Source organism: Pteropus vampyrus, unplaced genomic scaffold (assembly GCF_000151845.1).
Source record: "Pteropus vampyrus isolate Shadow unplaced genomic scaffold, Pvam_2.0 Scaffold151, whole genome shotgun sequence".
NCBI lineage: Eukaryota > Metazoa > Chordata > Mammalia > Chiroptera > Pteropodidae > Pteropus > Pteropus vampyrus.
Genome location: NW_011888932.1, coordinates 4,755,180 through 4,775,517, shown reverse-complemented (window position 1 = coordinate 4,775,517; position 20,338 = coordinate 4,755,180). Strand labels below are relative to the sequence as shown.

Genomic DNA, 20,338 nt, shown 5'->3' with positions numbered 1-20,338 from the left:
ACATTTGCATGATATTCAATAAAATATTCAATGAAATATTTAAAACTGATAAATGGCTTATGATCTATCAAGCTGATTCACAAACTGAATGAATTGAAAATTGAACTATTTTTAGAGAAATGTAGTTATTCGGCTTTACTCTTTTCTGTCTGATAACAGTTTACTTAGGAAATTTTTAAAGGAACTTAGTTGATTATTTTGTGTAGAAAACAATTGATTTGAAAAATAAAGCAAAGCAAAAAAGAACTGTGAATGCTCATTAACAGTGTAGAGTCCTGCAAAATCTATGTTAAATAGTGCATTTCTCTTAGCTTTAACTAAAATGTTTTTCATATAATTTCTAACAAGATTATGTAAAAATGTTGTCAGCATTGATCTGTCATAATTCAATTTCTTAAAGCTCTTTAATAAAATGTTACCAAAGATCGCTCACTAGCATTAATTCCACTTTGCAAACAATTTGGACTATCTTCAACAGATAGTGGTCTGATGTGCTGGTCACAGGTACATATCTTAAAAATAATAGTTAAAATACTAAAATAGTTTTACTGTTTTATTTTGAATATTTTAGATAATAAAGTTAAATTCATTAATATGTACTAATGCAATTTAAAATAGATTCTAATTCATTTGAAATGGTAGGAATTTTCCTTCATGTTGAAACAAAAAGAACAGAGCATCTCGTCAAAGCATCGTTATATATTTTCTTAGCTGTTGAAAAATATATAAACTGGTGTTAAAATTTTTCTAAATTTTTTCAAGGTGTGTTTAGGAAAAAAGGGTTCTCCTGATCCAATAACTTTTTTCAGCTTTATTAAAACACTAACATTCATTATCATTGTCCAAAGAGTGAGAACTATGATATAGGATCATTTATTCTCAGACCACAGTGAATATTTGCCAGAACCAGTAGACCTAAACATGATTTGGAAAATACTGGAATATAGGTGAATTTAGTAGAAATATCCTTTACTTATTTTCTTTTAGACATTAAAGAATACATAAAATATATATTTGCTTTTCATCAAAACATCTTTTCTTATTAGGTGAAAGATATATTTAGAACAGGCAATGTAGTACTTTAGTGATAGAAAGAGGCAATCAGAAATACTATAAATCAAAGGAAAATTAATCTTAGAAGTCAAACCTAGAGAATAAATTATTATGCCCATGGTGAATGTCAACAAGGAGGTGACTTTTTCAGGTAGGAATGCTCATTTTAGATAGAAATCAGATGTTAAACATAAGGGACAATCAAGAGGTGTAACCAGGGTCAATTCAATAGATCCTAAAATTTGACATTCTTTTAAGAAGGATATTTAGATTTCAATTAGATATTAAAAATGTAACTCTAGCCTACAGAAGACAGAACTTCAAAGCAATGACACAAGAGAGAGGCTAGTGGATTTTTGTTGTTTGTTTGCTTGTTTTTAATATTTGGAAATAAACATTATACTCCTATCTCGTTTTTCCTCTACTCTTTCCATGCACAAAAAAGTAATGTAATGGTATCCATGTTTAATTCATGAGTGAGGAAATGTCATTTAAATGCTGTTTGCCAAATGAAAAATAAAAGGGGGTAGTAAAATATAATAAAGCTTCAAGAAAAGTGCACACATTAAAACGGGGTAGGTTGGGTCATCAGAACAGTCTCTTTAATCAGTGTTAATATAGGTTGATTTGTTCATTCATATCAACAATTTAATTTGACTCATTTCAAGGAAACATTATGTTTACTTATATTAACTTTTAAAGTGATATCTGGAGATCATTCTCGTTTTGATAAATTATGCTTCCATTTTTAAAGAATTGACAATCAGAAATAATGCATAAAATTAATATATTTATACTGAATTAGGTTTTCCTCAAATGCATAATCTTTTTGGGGAAAAGAAAGCTTAAAAAAAACACACACACACACACACAAACTCATCTCCTTGGTAGATATCTGAACATTTTACTGTGTCACTCAACTGTGATCATTTTGGGGAAAAAAAAAGAAAAGCAAAACCAAAAAAGATTGATTTACCTCTTTTGGAATGACACTAATCCATGCTCATAAAGCATTTGATTAAAGGCCTACAAAATAAATAGACATCTCACAAGTTAGATGTCTGTGTTCCCCTTGCAAGGAGGAAAATATTTGTTAGGACTGTGTTTGGGATGAGCCACAGCTTGCAACCTCCCCAATGCTTAGTTTAATTTTTTTAAGACATTCATGAGAATGACAGAAATATGAAAACCTGAGAATGCATTTGAGGCCACAATTGAGATCGAGATAGCATAACAGAACTCTAAGGAAAAGATGGGGATTTTCGTAGATAAAGTGCTCTCTCTCTCTCTCAGATTGGAGGATGTTTAATGGACTGAATGAAAAAATAAATTCACTAGAAAAATGTATTTAAGTTTCAATTTAATTTTTAAAAACTGATATAATGTTAGAACTAAGAAGGACCTGAGAAATCTACTAGGGCAGTGATTGTCAAATTTGGGGTGCTTGTCAAAGTACAGATTCTTAAACCCCATTTCTAGGGATTTATTCTTTTAATATAAATTTATCGATGACTGTTATCTTCTAGGATCTGAGGATATAGTATGACTAAACCAAAATCATTGCACTTTTAAAATAAATTATAATACAAGTGGTTCATGTAATACACTTTGAGAAACATTTTTTCCCAACAATTTTGCTATTGGAACTATCCTTATTTTGATACTATTTTTTTATAGCATATTTATCTTGGTATTTAAATGGAATATGTATAGTAAAATAAAACAGAAATATCTATGTCTCAGAATGGACAAGGAAAACAAGTCAGGGGCTACCTCTACAGTCAGGATTATTAGGTTACTTCTAGTGGCTGTCTCTTTGGGCAAATTAATTAATCTGTCACCATATGTAAAATATGAATTAAAAATGTACCTACAATTTTTGAGTTGATATAAATATTAAATCAGCTAATATCTACAGTGACTGGTAAGTGGTAACCACTCAAATAAATATCAATTTTTATTTTATATCAGTCAATTACTGTGATTGTATGTTTTCTTTTAAAGCCCCCCAAAGGTAGATCTATCTGATTCAAATAGAATCATGGAACTTCAGAGATGGAAGAAACTTTACAGATCATTAATGTGTTATTATGGTGTTGAAACAGTGCTCTGGTTGGCCCAGATTTAAACTGCTAGAAGAACTCCTTCATTGCTTTGATTGTTTTGCCTAACAGGATTTCATGTGCAATTCTAGTAGAAAAAAGTTCTGCTGTTAAAAAAAACTTGAAAACCACTGGCAATCCCAATCTCTCATTCTAAAGATGAGAAACTGAAAAGGACAGTGATTTGTCTAAGGTCACACAGCAGAAGTTAGTGGTAGAACTAATGTAGTTACCAGGCTTCTTTGAAAAGAAGAAATGAAAATATGTTTAATTATGGTCTCAAACACTTTGCAGATTGAGATGGAGTAAAAATACATAAAAACAAAACTAAAACATCTGAAGCTTGACTCTCTGAGCTGTTTGCTCTCTATTTACTTGAAACCATTTTAAAATGTGGACATTCTTTCTTTACATGTGAAATATATTTCCAAATACCAGACAGTGAATTTTCATTTTGGTTGTAGGTGTAGAGAAGAATAGAGCTTTAAAAATAATTAAAAATTTAATCTTTAGGAATTATGAATTCCAATTATGATAAAATTCAGACCAATTTGTAATAAAAATTTATTTTAAAAAATATCATGAAAATATGGAATTTATTTGGAAAAAACATATTTTTCATGTTGCCAAAATAAAGCAGTATCATTCATATTTTCTTGTTAGAGCAGAACCTTTTTGAATCATAATGCTTAGGAAATGGTATTCTGGTTAACGAGAACACTTTCTTTTTATTTTGACCCCTAATATTGAAAATCTTAAGATGTACTAGCTCATTTTGTTATGTTTAAGGAATTGATAATGGACCTGACTTAATGTTTCTTTTATAACTGATTTCTTGCTTTGTTTAGGATCATTTTTTTCTAACATGAATTCTTAATGCACAGTACTATGGGTACAAGTGTTAATAGGAGATTATAAACTACAAGATTAAAAGAAAAACACCAAAATCTCCCTGATATAAGTTTATTGTGTTATTATTTCACCTATTTTCTGAAAGAAAAAGAGATATATTCTCTATTGAGTTTCTATTTATTCAAAGTTTAGTAACTTTGAAATCATTGACTTTAATTCTGTTTCACAATGACCAATTAAGGGATCATAGGATACCTTTGTAGATTCAAATTTTAATTCCTGGAAACATTTAAATAATGTTAGGGACTATTGTAATCTATGTTTTAAATTACATTTTTACAATATCAACAAAATCATTCTTTGACAAAAAAATCCTTGTTTAATTACTAATTCACTTCAGAACTATATAAAATAAAATATAAAGAGCAAGACATGAGAACAATAATATTTACACATTTTAATATGCTTTGTGTTAATATTCAATATGTTTTCATTAATTGATTACTTAAAAACACATTAAATATTCATATGCTGGATAATTTTTTGCTGCTTATTTTCCATTGGTTTCAGTATTTGAAATTTCCTCGTTTCCTGGGATTTAAAAGTTTGCATTTTCTATTTTGATTTCAAAATCAAATTAAGTATCTTTACTTAAAATGAGCGTATTAATTATTTTTTCAAAAACTTCAACACAAGACTTGGGGAGCCAATTGAGAGTTTGTTTGAATGGTAAGGATCTTAAGGTAAAACAGATAATTTTGAACATTCTCTGGGTAGCAAGCATTGATTGAGAAGTACAAATATTAATTTAAAAAGTTCCACTATAACCAACTGCCAGTCACAAGCTCATTTCAAGCGTCAGACTAACAAAATTTAATTTGATTCTAAAATTTAAAGAGGTTAAAGATTCTTTGTCAAATATGAGTGAATGTAAAATAAAAATTAGCAACTGATAATAAATAGAACAGCTTAATAATTACAGTTATTTAATAGTATAAGCTAGAATAGGAATTTGTTTATGTTTAAAATAAATTCTGTGACTTGAAAAAAAATTCAGGTTTTCAGATCATAATGAAGAAAGGTTTTATAACTGAGATCCCTGAAGAAGTGCTCCTCTATCTGAATTCCCATATTGTGAGGCCAGACTGAGTAAATTTTTTATTATATCTTGCAATGACAAAATCATGATAGGTTTTTGATAACTCTCTTTTTGATTCCCCAAGAATGGCAAAGATTTATAGTTACGGACAATGAATCTTATCTAAAAGGAAATTTGTTGCACGATTATGTGGACAGAATTTAACTTATAAAGCTTATTTTTTCCCTTCGTAAGCGATATAAATGATGACAATTAAAATTCTCCTTCTGGATTTAAACAGAGGACTAAAATTTTTTTTTCTGAGATTTTTAGTCTCAATATTTTGATTCCTGTGAGTAAAGAGGAAACTCCATGCTGGTTAGGAGAAACTCTCTGTGTACAGTAATTGTGCAAAAATTGTCAACCAGTTCAATTATGGAAAGTCCTGAAATTTTAAGATCACAATTTTGGCTTTAGTCTGACTGATTATTCAGTAATCTCTACATTTGCTAAACTGTAGAGAAAGGGGGAAGTAGTTAAGACTTCAAAATCTTTACTCTTGATAATTTCATATACTTAAACTTTAAATATGAATTGCTTTCCCTTTTTACACAAGTTATAAAAATAAGAGGCCCTGTTTACACAGTTTGCATTTTTATGAAATTTGCAGTTTGAAAAAAAAGCTTTTTAAAAAGTGGTAATTAATGCTTTTCTTTGAATATACTGTAACCTTAGATTTTTTTTTTCCTGAAATAGTCTCTGAATTTAACCCATTAAACATTTGAAGATAGAATTTTTTTTAGCACTAGAGTAAAACATACTAAGGACTGAAGAAAAAAAGTTTTTTTCTGATTCCACTTAATTTTTTGTTTGTGGCACCCCCTTTATCATAGCTATCAATATTATATTTAAATTTTATTTATTGACAAAATGCAATCTACCTCTGTAAGCACTGTGCCATTCAACAGTACTACTGAAAATTTTACATACCACAGTTTAAATTACATCCATTTCAGGAATGGTAAAATGCTAAAACTCAGGTGTCTAACTGCCTTACTGGAATGAGTACAATTTACAAATACAATAATTACATTTTAAAACCATAACAATATTACACCTAGAAGTAAATACTGTAGGACTGGTCATCATGGTACTGTGTGAGGGAAATCACAGCTGAAAAGTCATGGACATTTCCAGCAGATATATCCCAAGTGCAGATTTTGATTTGTTTTTGTCAAACCAAAATTAAAACCTGTTTCTCATACAACAGTTCTCCATTATATGAATCCTCCAAATCTTTGCATAAGCCTTTATTAGTTGTCTGCCAAGTATTTTCCTGCAAAACAAAACAACATATCAACAGGTTACCTGCTAGTTCAACAATGTGATTATTATATGGCTAACATTTATATTCCTCCTGCCTTAACCCTAGGAGCCAAATACTATATATATGAGGGGTGCAATACTAATATAAGATACATAACGTTTTTTAAGTTTTCAATTTTCCAGACCAGCTAGTTGCTTTTTCACATTTCCATATATAAACATTTTGCAGGGGTTTGGGTTTTAACCAGAATAGGGAGATTTGTTTCTGGATGTGAGAATCCGCCTTATAAGAAGAGTAGTCATATAATTACTTTCAAACCTGGGTCATTTCTGAGAGTGAAAGGGGTATAAATTAGTAATTACATCAGTAGAGCAGCAAAAAACACTAGGACTTATCCCAAAAAATCATTGACAAGTATGATCACTGTAGTATTGGGGAATCCCTCCCTAACAAACGATCGTGTGTGTCAAAAACCTATCTGACAGTCACATTCAGTTCATGGGCAATCAGTTCTGATCTCTGGCCTAGATTCTTTAAGGTTGCTATTACAGTGAAAGATGGATTCTCTTAGATCTTAGCCAAGTCTAAAATCTCTGACAAGTCTAAAATCTATGAAGTCCTGTTGGAGAAGAAAAGTTTTCAGGTGAGAGCCAAATTCAAAGGCAAATAACATGTATCTTCTTTGTCAGTATAACAAAAGTATAATCCACTTCATCAACCTCAGTGTTCACATCTCTATAATGGGAATGACTGGCCAGCCCCACCTGAGGAACAGAGCCAGAGCCATGATAAGTAGCCAGGGCTTTCCTAATTCCTGACTTCCAGTCTACTGTCTTAGTTTTACTTCATTCAACAATTGGTTTGCTTTCTAATTGTGATGGGAAATGGGGGTTAGGAGTGGGGAAGGGGAGGAGGAAGAAGATGAGAAAATCACAACCTATTCCTTCTTAAGGAAGAGTAGCTAAGGCAACATTGTTTTTGAAAGATACGCACTTACCTGCAGCAAACCTTTTCTTGATGAGTGAAAATCGGTAGCCTGCTCCAACAAGTTCAATGTCACAGCCAGAAAGTGTGCTTCCTTCACTTGTGAACTGTACAACCAACGGGGAAGGTTTGCTTGGGCCTTCAGATAACTGAAATCTTGCCAATAAAGAACCTACCCCTATAAAAAGATTATTATATATTACAAGATAATAGCCAACACAACATTCTGGAAATAATTTTTGAAACTGTATTCAAAAGTTAACACACAAAATCTAACTTAGGAAATAGGAGATGTTTCAGTGACAAAATGGTAATGAATAAAATTTATCATTAAATATTATAAGAGACTCTCTTTGTATGCTGATGCAAATGTAATTCAGCCAAACGGTACTTCAAAATTTGAGAGCATACTACTTGGAAGGCAATGATTTTTCAACCTATGATTAATATCAGAGGGAAAGTGAAAAATATATAAACTATCAGGGAGTGTGAGATCTGATACAGAGTGAAAACATGCCACATTAAAAGCTTTTCTCTGCTTTAAGCATGGTCTGTTTGATGTGGGGTCTTGGGCAGAAAAAGAGAAGTAGAGGATTTATTGAAGACTTATTTGCTTTTATTGGCTGAAATAAGATAAAGTGAAATATTTTGCTTGCTTTTAGCACTTAAGTATATTTTGTTTTATAGTTGCTTGATACCTTAAATAAATAAAATAAGCATGTGATTATATTACCTCCATTTTCTGACTTCTGAGAAATATCAGGAATCTTCCACAATATTCTTTGTTGTTCAGCATTCCTAAAAAGGAAATAGATAAATGACTTTTGCATACACAAGCTTTTTAATTTAATGGATACCATATTTTTTTTTTCAGATAGTGTTAATTTTAAAAAAATCTTGAAAATTTTAGCTACAATTTAAGCATTATCTGTCTGTCTGTCTACCTATCTATCCATGCATATACACGTAAATTCTCTCCTTTCCCGTTCTGTATTGTAACCACCCACAACACTCAGATAAATACTTAGAGGACAACGCAGTTAAAAATTCTAAAACACATCTACTGAAAAAGTAGATGGGAAGTGTTAATCAATCAATTAATGCAGGTAATTTACATTGGAGCTGTCATATGGCTAATATTCTTTTTTTTTTAATGTTCTTTTTTTTTTTTCCTGCTTCTGACAATCACATGGAAACACTAGAGTATTTTTTTTCTAGGAGAATAAGTTCTTTTTTAGCAGCTGCTATTGGTACGTAGTATCTATTCAGTTTCTGTTCTCATACTTTCTCTATAGTGCATTTTTATAGTCCAGAGCCTACGAAACAAAACCCTACATTTCTCAGACTCCTCTGTAGCTGAGGTCTTTGATACAGATTAGACTCCACCAACTACATGTGCTGCTTGAGATTCGGAGGATCACAGAGAGGGAGAGGCCATTCTTCTGTTGCTTTCTTGGCTGTTTTCTGCTACCAGCAACCTAAATGAGATATGGGATCTTCTAACAGCAATGCTCCAGTCCAGTCTCCAGTTTTGTGGGTGTTGAGGAGCAGTCAAAGCAGTGCCAGTCATAGCTTTCTCATCCCTGAATCAGCGTGACAGTACTGGGTCTTTGAATTCAATGGCTCCACTGGCAGCCTTCTAATTTTTCTTCTTGGTTATGGTAGAAGTAGCAGCGTTCCTGGCCGGCCAGTTCTGTGGTCTTCTTGGAAACAATCTTGGCGATCCAGTCTAAAGCTTATTCTTCAAGCACTTCCACCATTGTGTGAGCATCTAAATCTCATGTGTTAAATCATTTTCTTCTTAAAATAGCTATAGTGGTTTCTGTTTCCTGCTCTGAATCCTGACACACAGGCCTGCTGTGATCTCCCCCCCCGCCACCCCCGGTGGGAAACAGAAACGCTAAGAAGTCTGTGACGACTTTGCTCAGGAGCTCTTTGGGGAAGCAGAAGCGGGTTGGGGCTCCTTACCAGACTGCTGGGGGGAGCACAGCCTGGAGCTTGGTTACTCCTCCGTCTATGGGGACCAGGAACTGCACATTGTTGAGGGCCACAGCGGTTGTCATTGCATCCGTATTGTATTTGTAATCTATGCGTAGGTCAGTGCTTGCTGGCTCACATCGCCAGTTCACTGCCAGGTTCAGAGGCGTGGACTGAATGCCCTGGGCACACACCTTGCCAAACGACAGGAAAGAGAATATTTAAAGCTCGACCTTTATTCTGAAGCAAAACCAGTAGCTTTGATTATCTCCCATAGGAATGTTCTTAGATATCAAAAAGTCATAATGTGTAGTTTGTGCTGCTTACAGTGAGCTCTCAGTGAAAATCACCATGTGAGAGAGAGCTGATGTTTCAGGTAAATTGTTACAGATTAAAAATATATAATCAATGACTAAAATCTCCATAGCACTTTAGAGTTTACAATGAACCATTAGGAGGTGGTAGCACACTGGTTAAGAGTTAGATAGTCCTCGGAGTGAGTTCTTATTGTCACTTACAAACTGAGTGATCTTGGACTGGTCACTAAACCTCTCTGAGCCTCAGTATTTTCTCATCTGCCAAATGAGAATTATAACAATAATATTTACCCTCAGAGTTGTCAGGCAGATTGAAAGAGATGTTTTTTTGTAAAATACTCAGCATAATGCCTAGCACATAGTAAATAATTAACATTTTAATACGTGCTAATTATTAATATTCTTATATTTGCTCTTCACAAAAAATAAGTGACAAAACAGATTATTATTACTCCTTTGGGACTTGCCAAAATAAGGACTTGAACTCGGATCCTCTAACGAGAAGTGCTGCATTCCTTTCCACTTAGAATCAACTGTGAGTCTGGTCATGGAAAAGCCAGGTTTGAAGAATCAACACAAATTTATCTTAACTAAAGATGATAATATCAACTTGAGTTCTGGGTCCACAGTGAAAAATTCACAACATTATTATTTCTTAATTGTTCACTGTGAAAATGAATAGCCCTAGGAGATTGTGCTTTTCCAAGTAAGCGCACACTGCAGGGGCTGTGTGGGTGGTGGCTATGCCCTCGCAGTTTTATTCATAGAGTATGAGTTTTGCTGATTTTGAAGACTGTAAACAACTCTCCATTGGCTTAGCAATATCTGCACGCATGGACACCACAGGGAAAGGGCCTGAGGGCAGGTTGAACTCACAAGGCATAGTGGCTGCTGCAGAAACAAGTTCGGAAATCGGTTATTTATAAAAAAGACAGGCGTGGCTTTTGATGACAATTTTAGTTAGATAATCATTATAATAGTTTTTAAACATTAATTATTTTTAGCAGCACGATCCTCTGCAAATAAACTTTTATTTAGAAATCTATTATTTTAGACCAAAAGGAGAGCAGCCTCGCCCTACCCACTCCTTTCTGCACTATATCCTCAGCAACTTGACAGAAGCTATTGTACCCAGTGAGGTGCTCTGTGAATATGTGAGAGTGTGTTTTTCATTGTCTTGATTACTGAGAGATGCTCCTCATGGCCAGAAACTAAACAGACAATCCCACAAAACGCTAATTGTGCCTCCCAACCAATTTCTTGCATTATTGATAAACAACATAACTCAACAAACAAAAGAAATTCCTCAGAGCACACTTTAACGCGAAACGACAGGTCTAGGGCTGCTTACATTTTTCAGAGTACTTTGAAATATATTAGGCTACTAGCTCCTCACAACCACCTATAAAATATTTAGATAGGAATCATTGTTATTCTTATTTGCAGATGAGGAAACTGAGGTTCAGGGAGACGAAGTGCCGAAAGTCAGTGGCCAGTAGGAAGCTGCCTTAATTCCCAAATTCAGTTGCTTGCCTACATTTTAATATTTTACATCAAGCTCATATTGCAATAGGTGAATTTTGTCTACTTTTCTAGGTTCACTTAATGACAAATAGGGAGATTTCACGGAATTTAAAATTTCAAAAAAATTTAATTTGAACTGAAAATGTAGATGCGGGCTTTGCAATAAAAGTTCATGAAAGGAAACGACTACAGTTTTATTTTTACCCTTTCGTACATACGAAACATGTATGTGCCTTGAAATTTAACTTCTCATTCAGGGAAAAATTACATTGGAGCTTCTTTTTCTTACTCCGTTTCACTTCTCTAAGAAGCTTAAAGCAATCACTGTGTTTAAATGTTTTGAGGAAATAAACAGTTAAATAAAAATACATTTGGTATATATTTTCATTATAAAAGTGATGAATTTCTATTATGTCACTTTTTAATTTTTTTTTTTTTATTTTAGGTGAGGCCTCACAGATTGCAAGGACTTTGTCAGCTTACAACCCCTCATTTTTTATTTTTTATGCCTACAGCACTTGGTCTTCCTAGGTGGTCTCCCGTCAAGTACTAATCAGGTCTAACTCTACTTAGCTTCCAAGATCACATGGGACTGGGCTTGTTCAGGGTAGCATGGCCATGGACTATTATGTCACATTTTTGTTCAGTATTATCAATAACATCTAAAGCTTAGATGATACTGTTCTTACAGGAAAAACATTATACTCATTTGTATTTTTGTAACATGTAACATCATTTATAGATACTTCACTTTCAGTGTGTCTTACAATAATATAAATAAGTAGTTTTCAACCTGTAGGGTGTATTATAATGACTTGGAGGACTTGTAATAAATACAGATATCTAGGTCATATCTGGAACCAATTAAATGAAAATCCCTGGGAGTTTCAGGGCCTAACAGATATCCATCTAAACCTATACCTATACCTATACCTATTTCTATCTACAAATAGATTGTGATATAGGTATTTACATGTATTTATCTATAATTAGCACCAGTTCAGAACAAGTATTTGTTTATAAGTTCCCTGGTGACTGTAAAGTAGTCATGTTTGAGATGCGCTGATTTCTATGAAGGCACAACTTTAAAAAATAATTATTTCCTCATCTTAAAAAAATAATTTGAACATATTTAATCACAAAAATTACTTTAAAAACAGTCTAGGTAATCAATGGCTGGGATCAATAGAATATTTGGACTTCATACCTGGTTTGAAACAGGCTTATTCACTAAATCAGTAAGAATTTGGTTAAGGGCAATCCTAGACACAAAAAGAAATTTCTCATATACTATATGGTATTGTGCCAAATAGTTTTTAAATATTAAATTACTTTTAACATAAAAAATAATTTATTCGAATTTATTTCATAGGACTATCACATTCAGAAAAAAACACCAGATTACTTACATTTAATAATCGAAAATGAGAGGTTTTAGTACACTAATGTTCTTAATAAAATTACAGTGAACAAATTCATCAATACTTATAATCTTAATTGATGTAATTTTCTCAGCTTCATTTTTTGACATATTTCTCTAATTTTTAAATTAAATATTTTACTTGTAAGTTTAACCTAATAAGGATATATATAAATATTTTTATCACTGTCTCCAAGTAGTCTTTTAAAATTTCTATTTTCTTATAAATTTGTAGCTTTTAAATAATATTAAAAGAACTGTTACTTTATTAATTTTTATTTAATGTTAGGTATGTTAGAATATACATTTGTGATGTGAAAGAGATGCCCTGATCATATAAATAGGCTTACCTGATATTTGAGCATGTCCACATTATAATATGTAGCCTGGGGTTTTTGTTCCGACACTTTCTTTAGGTGAGTCATCAAATTTGGCATGTTTACCCAGAATTCCTTGGTATTGGCATCATTTTGGGTATTATCACTATTTAATTGGGAAGAAAAAATGATTGAGTAGCACCTTGTCACAAAGAAATATCTTAGCAAATTGTCACCTGATTCTATATTCATCTTTGACAATTTGCAGAGATTTTATTACGAACAGTAGTATGGTTTAGTACAATTGCATTTCTGAATGGTATTAAGTTAATAGATTAATACCCACAGGGATACATTATTGTATTGCTATAAATTTCAGTGAGTACCCAGTAGTATTAACCAATCATGGAAATAATTGGTTGCTTTAAACAGTAAATTATTTAGTAATCTAAACTTAATAGCTCTTTCTACATCACCACAGATTCTTCTTAGTTAATGCAATCAAGGAACTGAGTACATTGATTTTCTTTTGAATTGACATGAACAGTAGTTTCTCAGAAAGCACTTAACTAAATATTTGGCCAAATGTAAACACGGTCTTTATCTCCAACTGAGGAGAAAAGAGAGACATTAAATTACCATGCTACATTTTCAGCATTCACACTATTTCATCTAAGAGGATCTAAATCATAAAAAAGCCACTTTTCTTAAAATGACCCTGGAATTTAATGATAATGATCACAGTAATTACAATTGGCAAGTACAGTTTTAATGAGCTAAGGAGATTTGTATTTTATGAGAGGTGTTAGCTTTGCTCAAGAGGCCTGTCCACAGGCCAGTCACCCAATGTATCTTGAAAAGGCTTGTATCAGTGACAAAAGGATCAGGCAAGAGTGTGAAAAATATCTCCTCACTTCCCACACAATGAGGAAACTGAGAATGTAAGTTATTCAGTAACTTGATGCTCAATTTGTTTACTGACATTTCACTTTCAGAATATTCCATATAATACAATAATAGTAACCATAATTTTTTGAGCACTTATTATGTGCTAGGCATTCTGTTAGATACACATAAACTATTTCATTAACATCTACCCTGCAAAGGAAGAATTATCTTTCTTTTTAAAGATGAGCAAATGTTATAAAAAGAGGAAATTAGAGGTTCAGAAGACAGAAGGGTGATAGTGATAAAGTGATAAAGGCAGATCAAAATTAGGTTGCTATGATTCAGTCTCCAGAAGGCAAACTAATCAAAAGAGCTGAGTCAAAACCATCAGGGCTTTAAAACTGCTCCCGGTCTGTTGCGAGGGGGTGATTGTGGGGGCCAAGGCTCAGTGTGACCCATGTGGTTCTGCTGGGCCCTGGTATAGGTTGCTGAGGACACAGCAAAGCTCTATGACCTTGGGCATGTAGGAAGTGGATGGAAAAGGCTCCTGACCCCCGAGACTTGGCCTCTGATCAAGCTGAGCTAAGAATGCTGATAAGGCTGTCCAAACTTTTATTATCTAAAAGCATCCAAGTTGTCCAGAGCTTCCAGAGCTGTAGCTACAGAAGGAGGTAGGAGATAAGAGTAATAGAGAGTTAGCAAAAGTAAATAATTTACTTAAGTTTGAACAGCTTAATAAGTAAGAGTCAGAGTTTTAGCCCATGTCAGTCTTACTCTAGGTCACTCTTTCCCACTATGCCAAAATGGAGATGAGAAATGACTATCTAGCAACATGTCATTAATTTGTACTAAGTACATCTGAATAAGTGGGACAATTTTAATTATACTATTTTAAAGAAATGCATTTATGAAGTTTAATAACAAAATAAGCTAAGTCACTTGTCTATGATAATTTCTCAGTAAACTTGCTTTAATAAATGTTTGAGAAAGCTTTGCTAATCAAATACTTGTATAGAGATGCAACTGTTGAATGCTCAAGAAGTCTCGAGAATCTTTTAGTATCATAATTGGTTCAACAACTGTTCCTGAATATCCTTTACAATCAAACCCCTTTCATAAGGGAACAATAAAAGTAAACTTCAAGTTGGTCCCTCTCACAAGGATCACAAACCCAAATGTCTCCAGGAGCCAAGGTGCTAACCTAAATGAAGTCTTTCGATAAACATAAATGAGACACTTGGCTGGGAGTGAGACAACAGATGTTGAAAGGCTTCTGCTGTATTCAAGAATAATGCTTGGCTACATTATCTTTAAAAATTAGGGGTGGCAATAACTGTGGTGGAGCAGTACTGCATAACAAAACCAAATAGGCTACATGACTTATTGGGTTACCAGTCATAGCCCTGACATAATAATCAAATATTTAGAGTTAATAGGTCCAAATTAATGAGAATTTTGTTTTTGTTTTTGTTTTTTTTTGGCAAATAATAATTTAAGGGTCTATATAATGTTTTGTCAAACAAAAACATTCTCAAAGTGCTATTTAATTCAATTCATAAGAGATATATTAACATAAGTATAAAACTCTTACTTATATGCCTGAGGACTTGGCAACATAACTGCCTAAAAAGGCAACCAAAACTATGATTATCACACCAGTTGTGTGCGCAAACAAACCGGTGAGATGGCAGCACATAATTCCTAATTTCAGATGGACGGACCTTGAAAAATAAAATTAACTGGCTTAACGTGCATACCCCCCAAATGGAGGGAAACTAGAGTAAGAAGTTTTCGAGTTACAATCTCTATCATTTTACATTTATCTTTCATTTAATGGGTGATCATTTCTTTTACACTTTTAAACCTGGAATTAAGTTTGCCAGTTAAGCCATAGCAAGCATCAAAGAAGAGGAAATGATCTTGGTACTTGCCTGAAAGACCTGTTTTTTCACCATTGGAATGAAAATCTCATTCAGTTGAGAAAGTGAGTGACTACATTGATCCTCAAATTCCAAATACCAACGACATTTAGTTATTTCTACATAAATATCCGTCTTGAAAATTCTTTAAATTATGGTTGAGTTGTTCACTCATTCAACAAAAATTACTCAAGTCCTTATTAGATGCCAGGCACAGAGGATGGTAATGAAGAAACAGTGGTGAACTAATAGATGTGTTTCATTCCTCACGGATTTTACAGACTAGTAGAGGAGATGAATGAATAAAGAAACACAAATAGATAAATTATTATTAATTTTAGTAAGTGTGACAAAGGGTACCTGGAGAGACGATAACAAAGGAACATAATTTAGTTTGAGAATGGTGGGTGAGGGGTTGTGGGGAGGAGAGTGGGATGGTCGGGGGAGGCCGAGCAGAGCTGAGATCTGAAGGATGAGTAGGAGTCAGGTGAAGATGGGCGGAACTAGTATTGAAGGCAGAAAAGCCTTTTTGTGGGAAAGGACTCAGTCTGTTTCTAAGACTGGCAGGTCTGGCTGGAGCTGCAAGGAATCTGAGGCACAATGGTGAGAGATGAGGACAAAGAAGCAGGCAAAGGTGGATGGCGTAGGGCCTCAAAGGCAGTGGTAACAAGTTTGGATTCTGCTACAGATGCACTGTGGAGCTATGTGAGAGATATGAGTGAGGACAACCTGATTTACCTCATAAAAGGTCATTTGGCTGCTGTGTGAAAAAAATAGAAGTGGGGTAAGACTGAATGCAGGATGGGAAGGAGGAAAGCAATTACAGAGGTCTAGTGAAATGATGGTGGTCCATTGGACAAGGGAGGTCACAATAAAAGGAAAAAGTGGCCACTTTAGAGAGTGATTTTTAGACGGAATAACAGAACTCAATGATGGAGAGGAAGTTGTCAAGATTTATTTCATCTCATCCATTGCCAATAATTAACATGTGCAGTTGATCATTTTTAACAGCATGTATGAGTATGCATGTTTGTGTAAACGTGCATGTGTTTATATATGATAAAGACATTCATATTTAAGAATTAGAAAAGGTGAAGAAGTATATTTATAGAAACATCTACATAAGCTTCTCTGATGTCATATGTAAAGTTCCATCAAAACAATTATCATTACAATGAAATTATATGTTTTATGGAAAAGATTTTCAAGTTCATGCGAAGAGTAACTCACAGTTCAAATAACATTTGACTTTTAAAGATGCCAATACAAAAAATGAATTTTATTCCTTTTATTGGGTTCATTTCCCACCATCCTCATTCTTTGTCTACTGATGATAAGTAAAACAGACAATAAGTTGTCACTAATACAGATTTTATTACTCTAAATGTCTCTTTAGCCACTTGAGATAGTTGGCCATTAAAATATATATATGCATACATATGCAATTACCCAGAAAAATATGACAGCTGGTAAAAGTTCTGTGTTTCAATCGACACACATATCTAAGTAGTGGTAATTTCTCTATAGTGCTACTCCCTTGCTGAGGTATATCCCTCCCTCGTCTAAGTATAAAGTACTATGCTACGTACATCTAAAAAATGTGAACAAAACATATTTACCAGCAGAGAAGTTGAGGATTTGGCAGGACGTGTTCTAACCTGCTGAAATTTATCACCCGAAAAGTCAGGGCAGCTGGCGATGGGTTGTTGGCAAAGTGTCTGGTGATGCCGGCAGGAAAGGACAACACCATTTCTCCAGTAATCTTTACGATACATCTGGCATATCAAAACACGTGAGAGGAAAGAGAAAGGAAGCTCAGGTCAGTATGCTGTGAATCAAAACAGCTATGAAAAAGAAAAGATTTATATAACAGTATTACACAGCAGAAGAGATGAAAGATAAGCTCTTGCAATTCCACTCTCAACTACTAAATCATTTCTAAGACTTAAAGGTTTAACACTTACTCCTAAAAAGTAGCTATTATGTCTAATGTGTTTTTGAATTGTAACAAGAAAAGCTCAGTTTTTCTCTTTCTGTAGAAAAGTCTGTATGTTCACCTCATAAATAGCATTATCTATTCTGGTGGTTTTCTCTCTCTTCGATTTCTGAATTTTTGGCACCATATTTGAAGATATTAAATTGCGCAATGTTATCACACTAGTCACTGAAATTTATTTTAGTTCTCTGAGGGACATGATTGATGCCTTGAACATGTTCTTTCATGTCCCTCTGAGGTAAAATTCTTGCTTCCCACTTAATTAGATCTTTTTTCCATTAACTTGTCTATTTGGTTGAAATTGTAAAATCATTTGATATATAGGTTAACACAATAGGATCATAATTTGGAAGGAAGAATAACCCCCCCTTTTTTTTAAAGACTTTATTGAGGTATAATTGACATAATGAATGACGCATTTATAATATAAAATTCCAAAATTTTTGACGTAGTATACACTTGTAAAACCATCACGCATTCAAGATTATGAACATATCCAGCATCTCTAAATATTCCCTCATGGGTCTCTGTAATCCCTCTTTCCTGCACTTCTCCACATCCTTCTACTCCCCATCCCTAGGCAATTGTTAATATGCTTTCCAACACTGTACATTAGTTTGCACTTTCTAGAATTTTATATAAACCAAATCAGAAAGTATGTGATTTTTTTTGGCTGGCTTCTTCCATTCAGCATAATTATTTTGTGAGTCACTCATGTAGAGCATCAATAGTTCATGCCTTTTTATTGCTGGGTAGCATATGGATATACCATAGTTTTTTTTTTTTTAAATCCATTTACCTGTTGAAGAAGAACATTTGAATTGTTTCCAGTTTTTACCTATCATAAATAAAGCTGTGATGAATATGTGTGTACAACTCGTATGGACATATGCTTTCGTTTCTCTTGGACGAATATATAAGAATAGAATCACTGGATCACCTGGTAGGTATACTTTTAACTTTGTAAGAAACTGCCAGACTATAGTCAATAATATTGTAATGGCTATGTATAGTGCAAGATGGGTACTAGACTAATCAGGGGGAATTACTTTTTAAATTATATAAATGTCTAACCATTGTCCTGTCTATTTGAAACTAATAAAAAAAATTGAAACAAACAAACAAACAAACAAAAACGACGCTGCTAGACTGTTTTCTGAAATGGAAAAGATCAGCTGTGTATGAATTTCAATTCTTCCACATCTTCACTAACACTTGGTAGGATCTATCTTTTTAATTTTAGCCACTCTAACAGTTGTGCAGTGATATCTCATTGTTGTTTTAATTTCCATTTTCCTAATGGCTAATGATCTTAAGCATCTTTTCATGTGCTTATTTGTTATCAGTTACTTACTTTGGTGAAGTGTTTGTTTAAATTTTCTGCCAAGGTTTTAAATTGAGTTTTCTGTTCTCTTATTAAGTTTTGAGAATTCTTTATATATTCAGGATGCAAATCATTTATCAGATACATGCTTTGCAAAGATTCCGCCTCCCCACCGCCCCCCGCCCCCAGTCTGTGGCTTGTTTATTTTCTTTCTTTCTCGTAAGAGTAACTTTGAAGAGCATAAGTTTTTAATTCATCAATTTATTTTTATGGGTTGTATTTAATAAATTTATTCTTTTGGAGTCCTATCTAAGAAATTTTTGCCAAATCCAAGGTCACAGAAATTTCGCCTAGATTTTCTTCTAGAAGTTTTTTTTTAGTTTCACATTTAGCTTTATGATCTATTTTTAAGTTAATTTTGTATAAGATGTGAAGTCTGAGTCCAAGTTCATTTTTTTAGTGTGTGGATATAAATATCTAACTGTTCTAGCATCATTTGTTGAGAAAAGACTGTTTTTTCTCCACCGAATTTCTCCACTTGGCAATTTTGTTGAAATTCAGACGTCCATATACGTATGGACCTATTTCTGGATTCTCTATTCTGTTCTATTGATCTATTTTGTCTGACTTTACACCAATACCACACTGTCTCGATTACTGTAGCTTTGTAATAGTTCTGAAATCAAGTATTGTCAGTCCACTTTGTTCTTCTTTTTCAAAGTTGTTTTGGTGATTGTAGATACTTTGCACTTCCATATGAAATTTAGAATCACTGTGTCAATTTCTACATACCCTCGTAGTAGCAGTGTAGCTTCAACTCACTCTTTACTGCCTGCTCTGAGAAAATAATGGGCCCTTATTTTTAATTTACCAATGGGAACCATGTCAAGCTTTGTCAGTAGAGGGCGCTGGAAAGATTTCAGGAAGAAGGGATTTTTTTCTAGTTCCAGTGTGCTTGGCTAGGCAGGCTCTTGCAGTATACAAGGATTATCTGGTGCCAGGCTTCTGCAGGAGTGTGTGTGTAGTTCCTGTAGTGCATATGGCACTCCCAGTGTGTGGGTATTACAGCCCATGTGGCTTTGCTAGTGCCCAGTAGCACAGGAGGTTCCCTAACATCTGACTCCTGTAGTGCGTGTGGCTGGGCTACCCCAGTGCCTGGAGTCTGCAGTGCTTATGGGTTCTCCATTTCCAGGGTCCTGCCATGCACTCACCTTCTCCACAGCCAGCTTCTGCAGTGCATGGTGGTAAGCAGTATCTATT

At 33.7% G+C, this 20,338-nt stretch overlaps 1 protein-coding gene and 1 pseudogene across 2 annotated transcripts in view; both read right to left on the bottom strand.

Moving 5' to 3' along the window:
• Positions 1-2,596: 2,596 nt before the first annotated feature.
• The window catches only part of SGIP1 (SH3 domain GRB2 like endophilin interacting protein 1), a 194,900-nt gene continuing 177,158 nt past the window's right edge, over positions 2,597-20,338 (bottom strand). The window contains exons 20-25 of one of the 2 annotated variants that reach the window (XM_011369587.2): positions 17,378-17,533; positions 12,985-13,117; positions 9,365-9,567; positions 8,130-8,194; positions 7,410-7,574; positions 2,597-6,421 (exon numbers count right to left, since the gene is read on the bottom strand). In XM_011369587.2, coding sequence (XP_011367889.1) covers positions 6,399-6,421; positions 7,410-7,574; positions 8,130-8,194; positions 9,365-9,567; positions 12,985-13,117; positions 17,378-17,533 — 745 coding nt within the window. In that variant the 3' untranslated portion in view covers positions 2,597-6,398. The remainder of the gene's footprint in view (positions 6,422-7,409; positions 7,575-8,129; positions 8,195-9,364; positions 9,568-12,984; positions 13,118-17,377; positions 17,534-20,338) is intronic. The other variant, XM_011369588.2, reaches the window with a different exon arrangement.
• Positions 11,721-11,838, bottom strand: LOC111745326 (annotated as a pseudogene).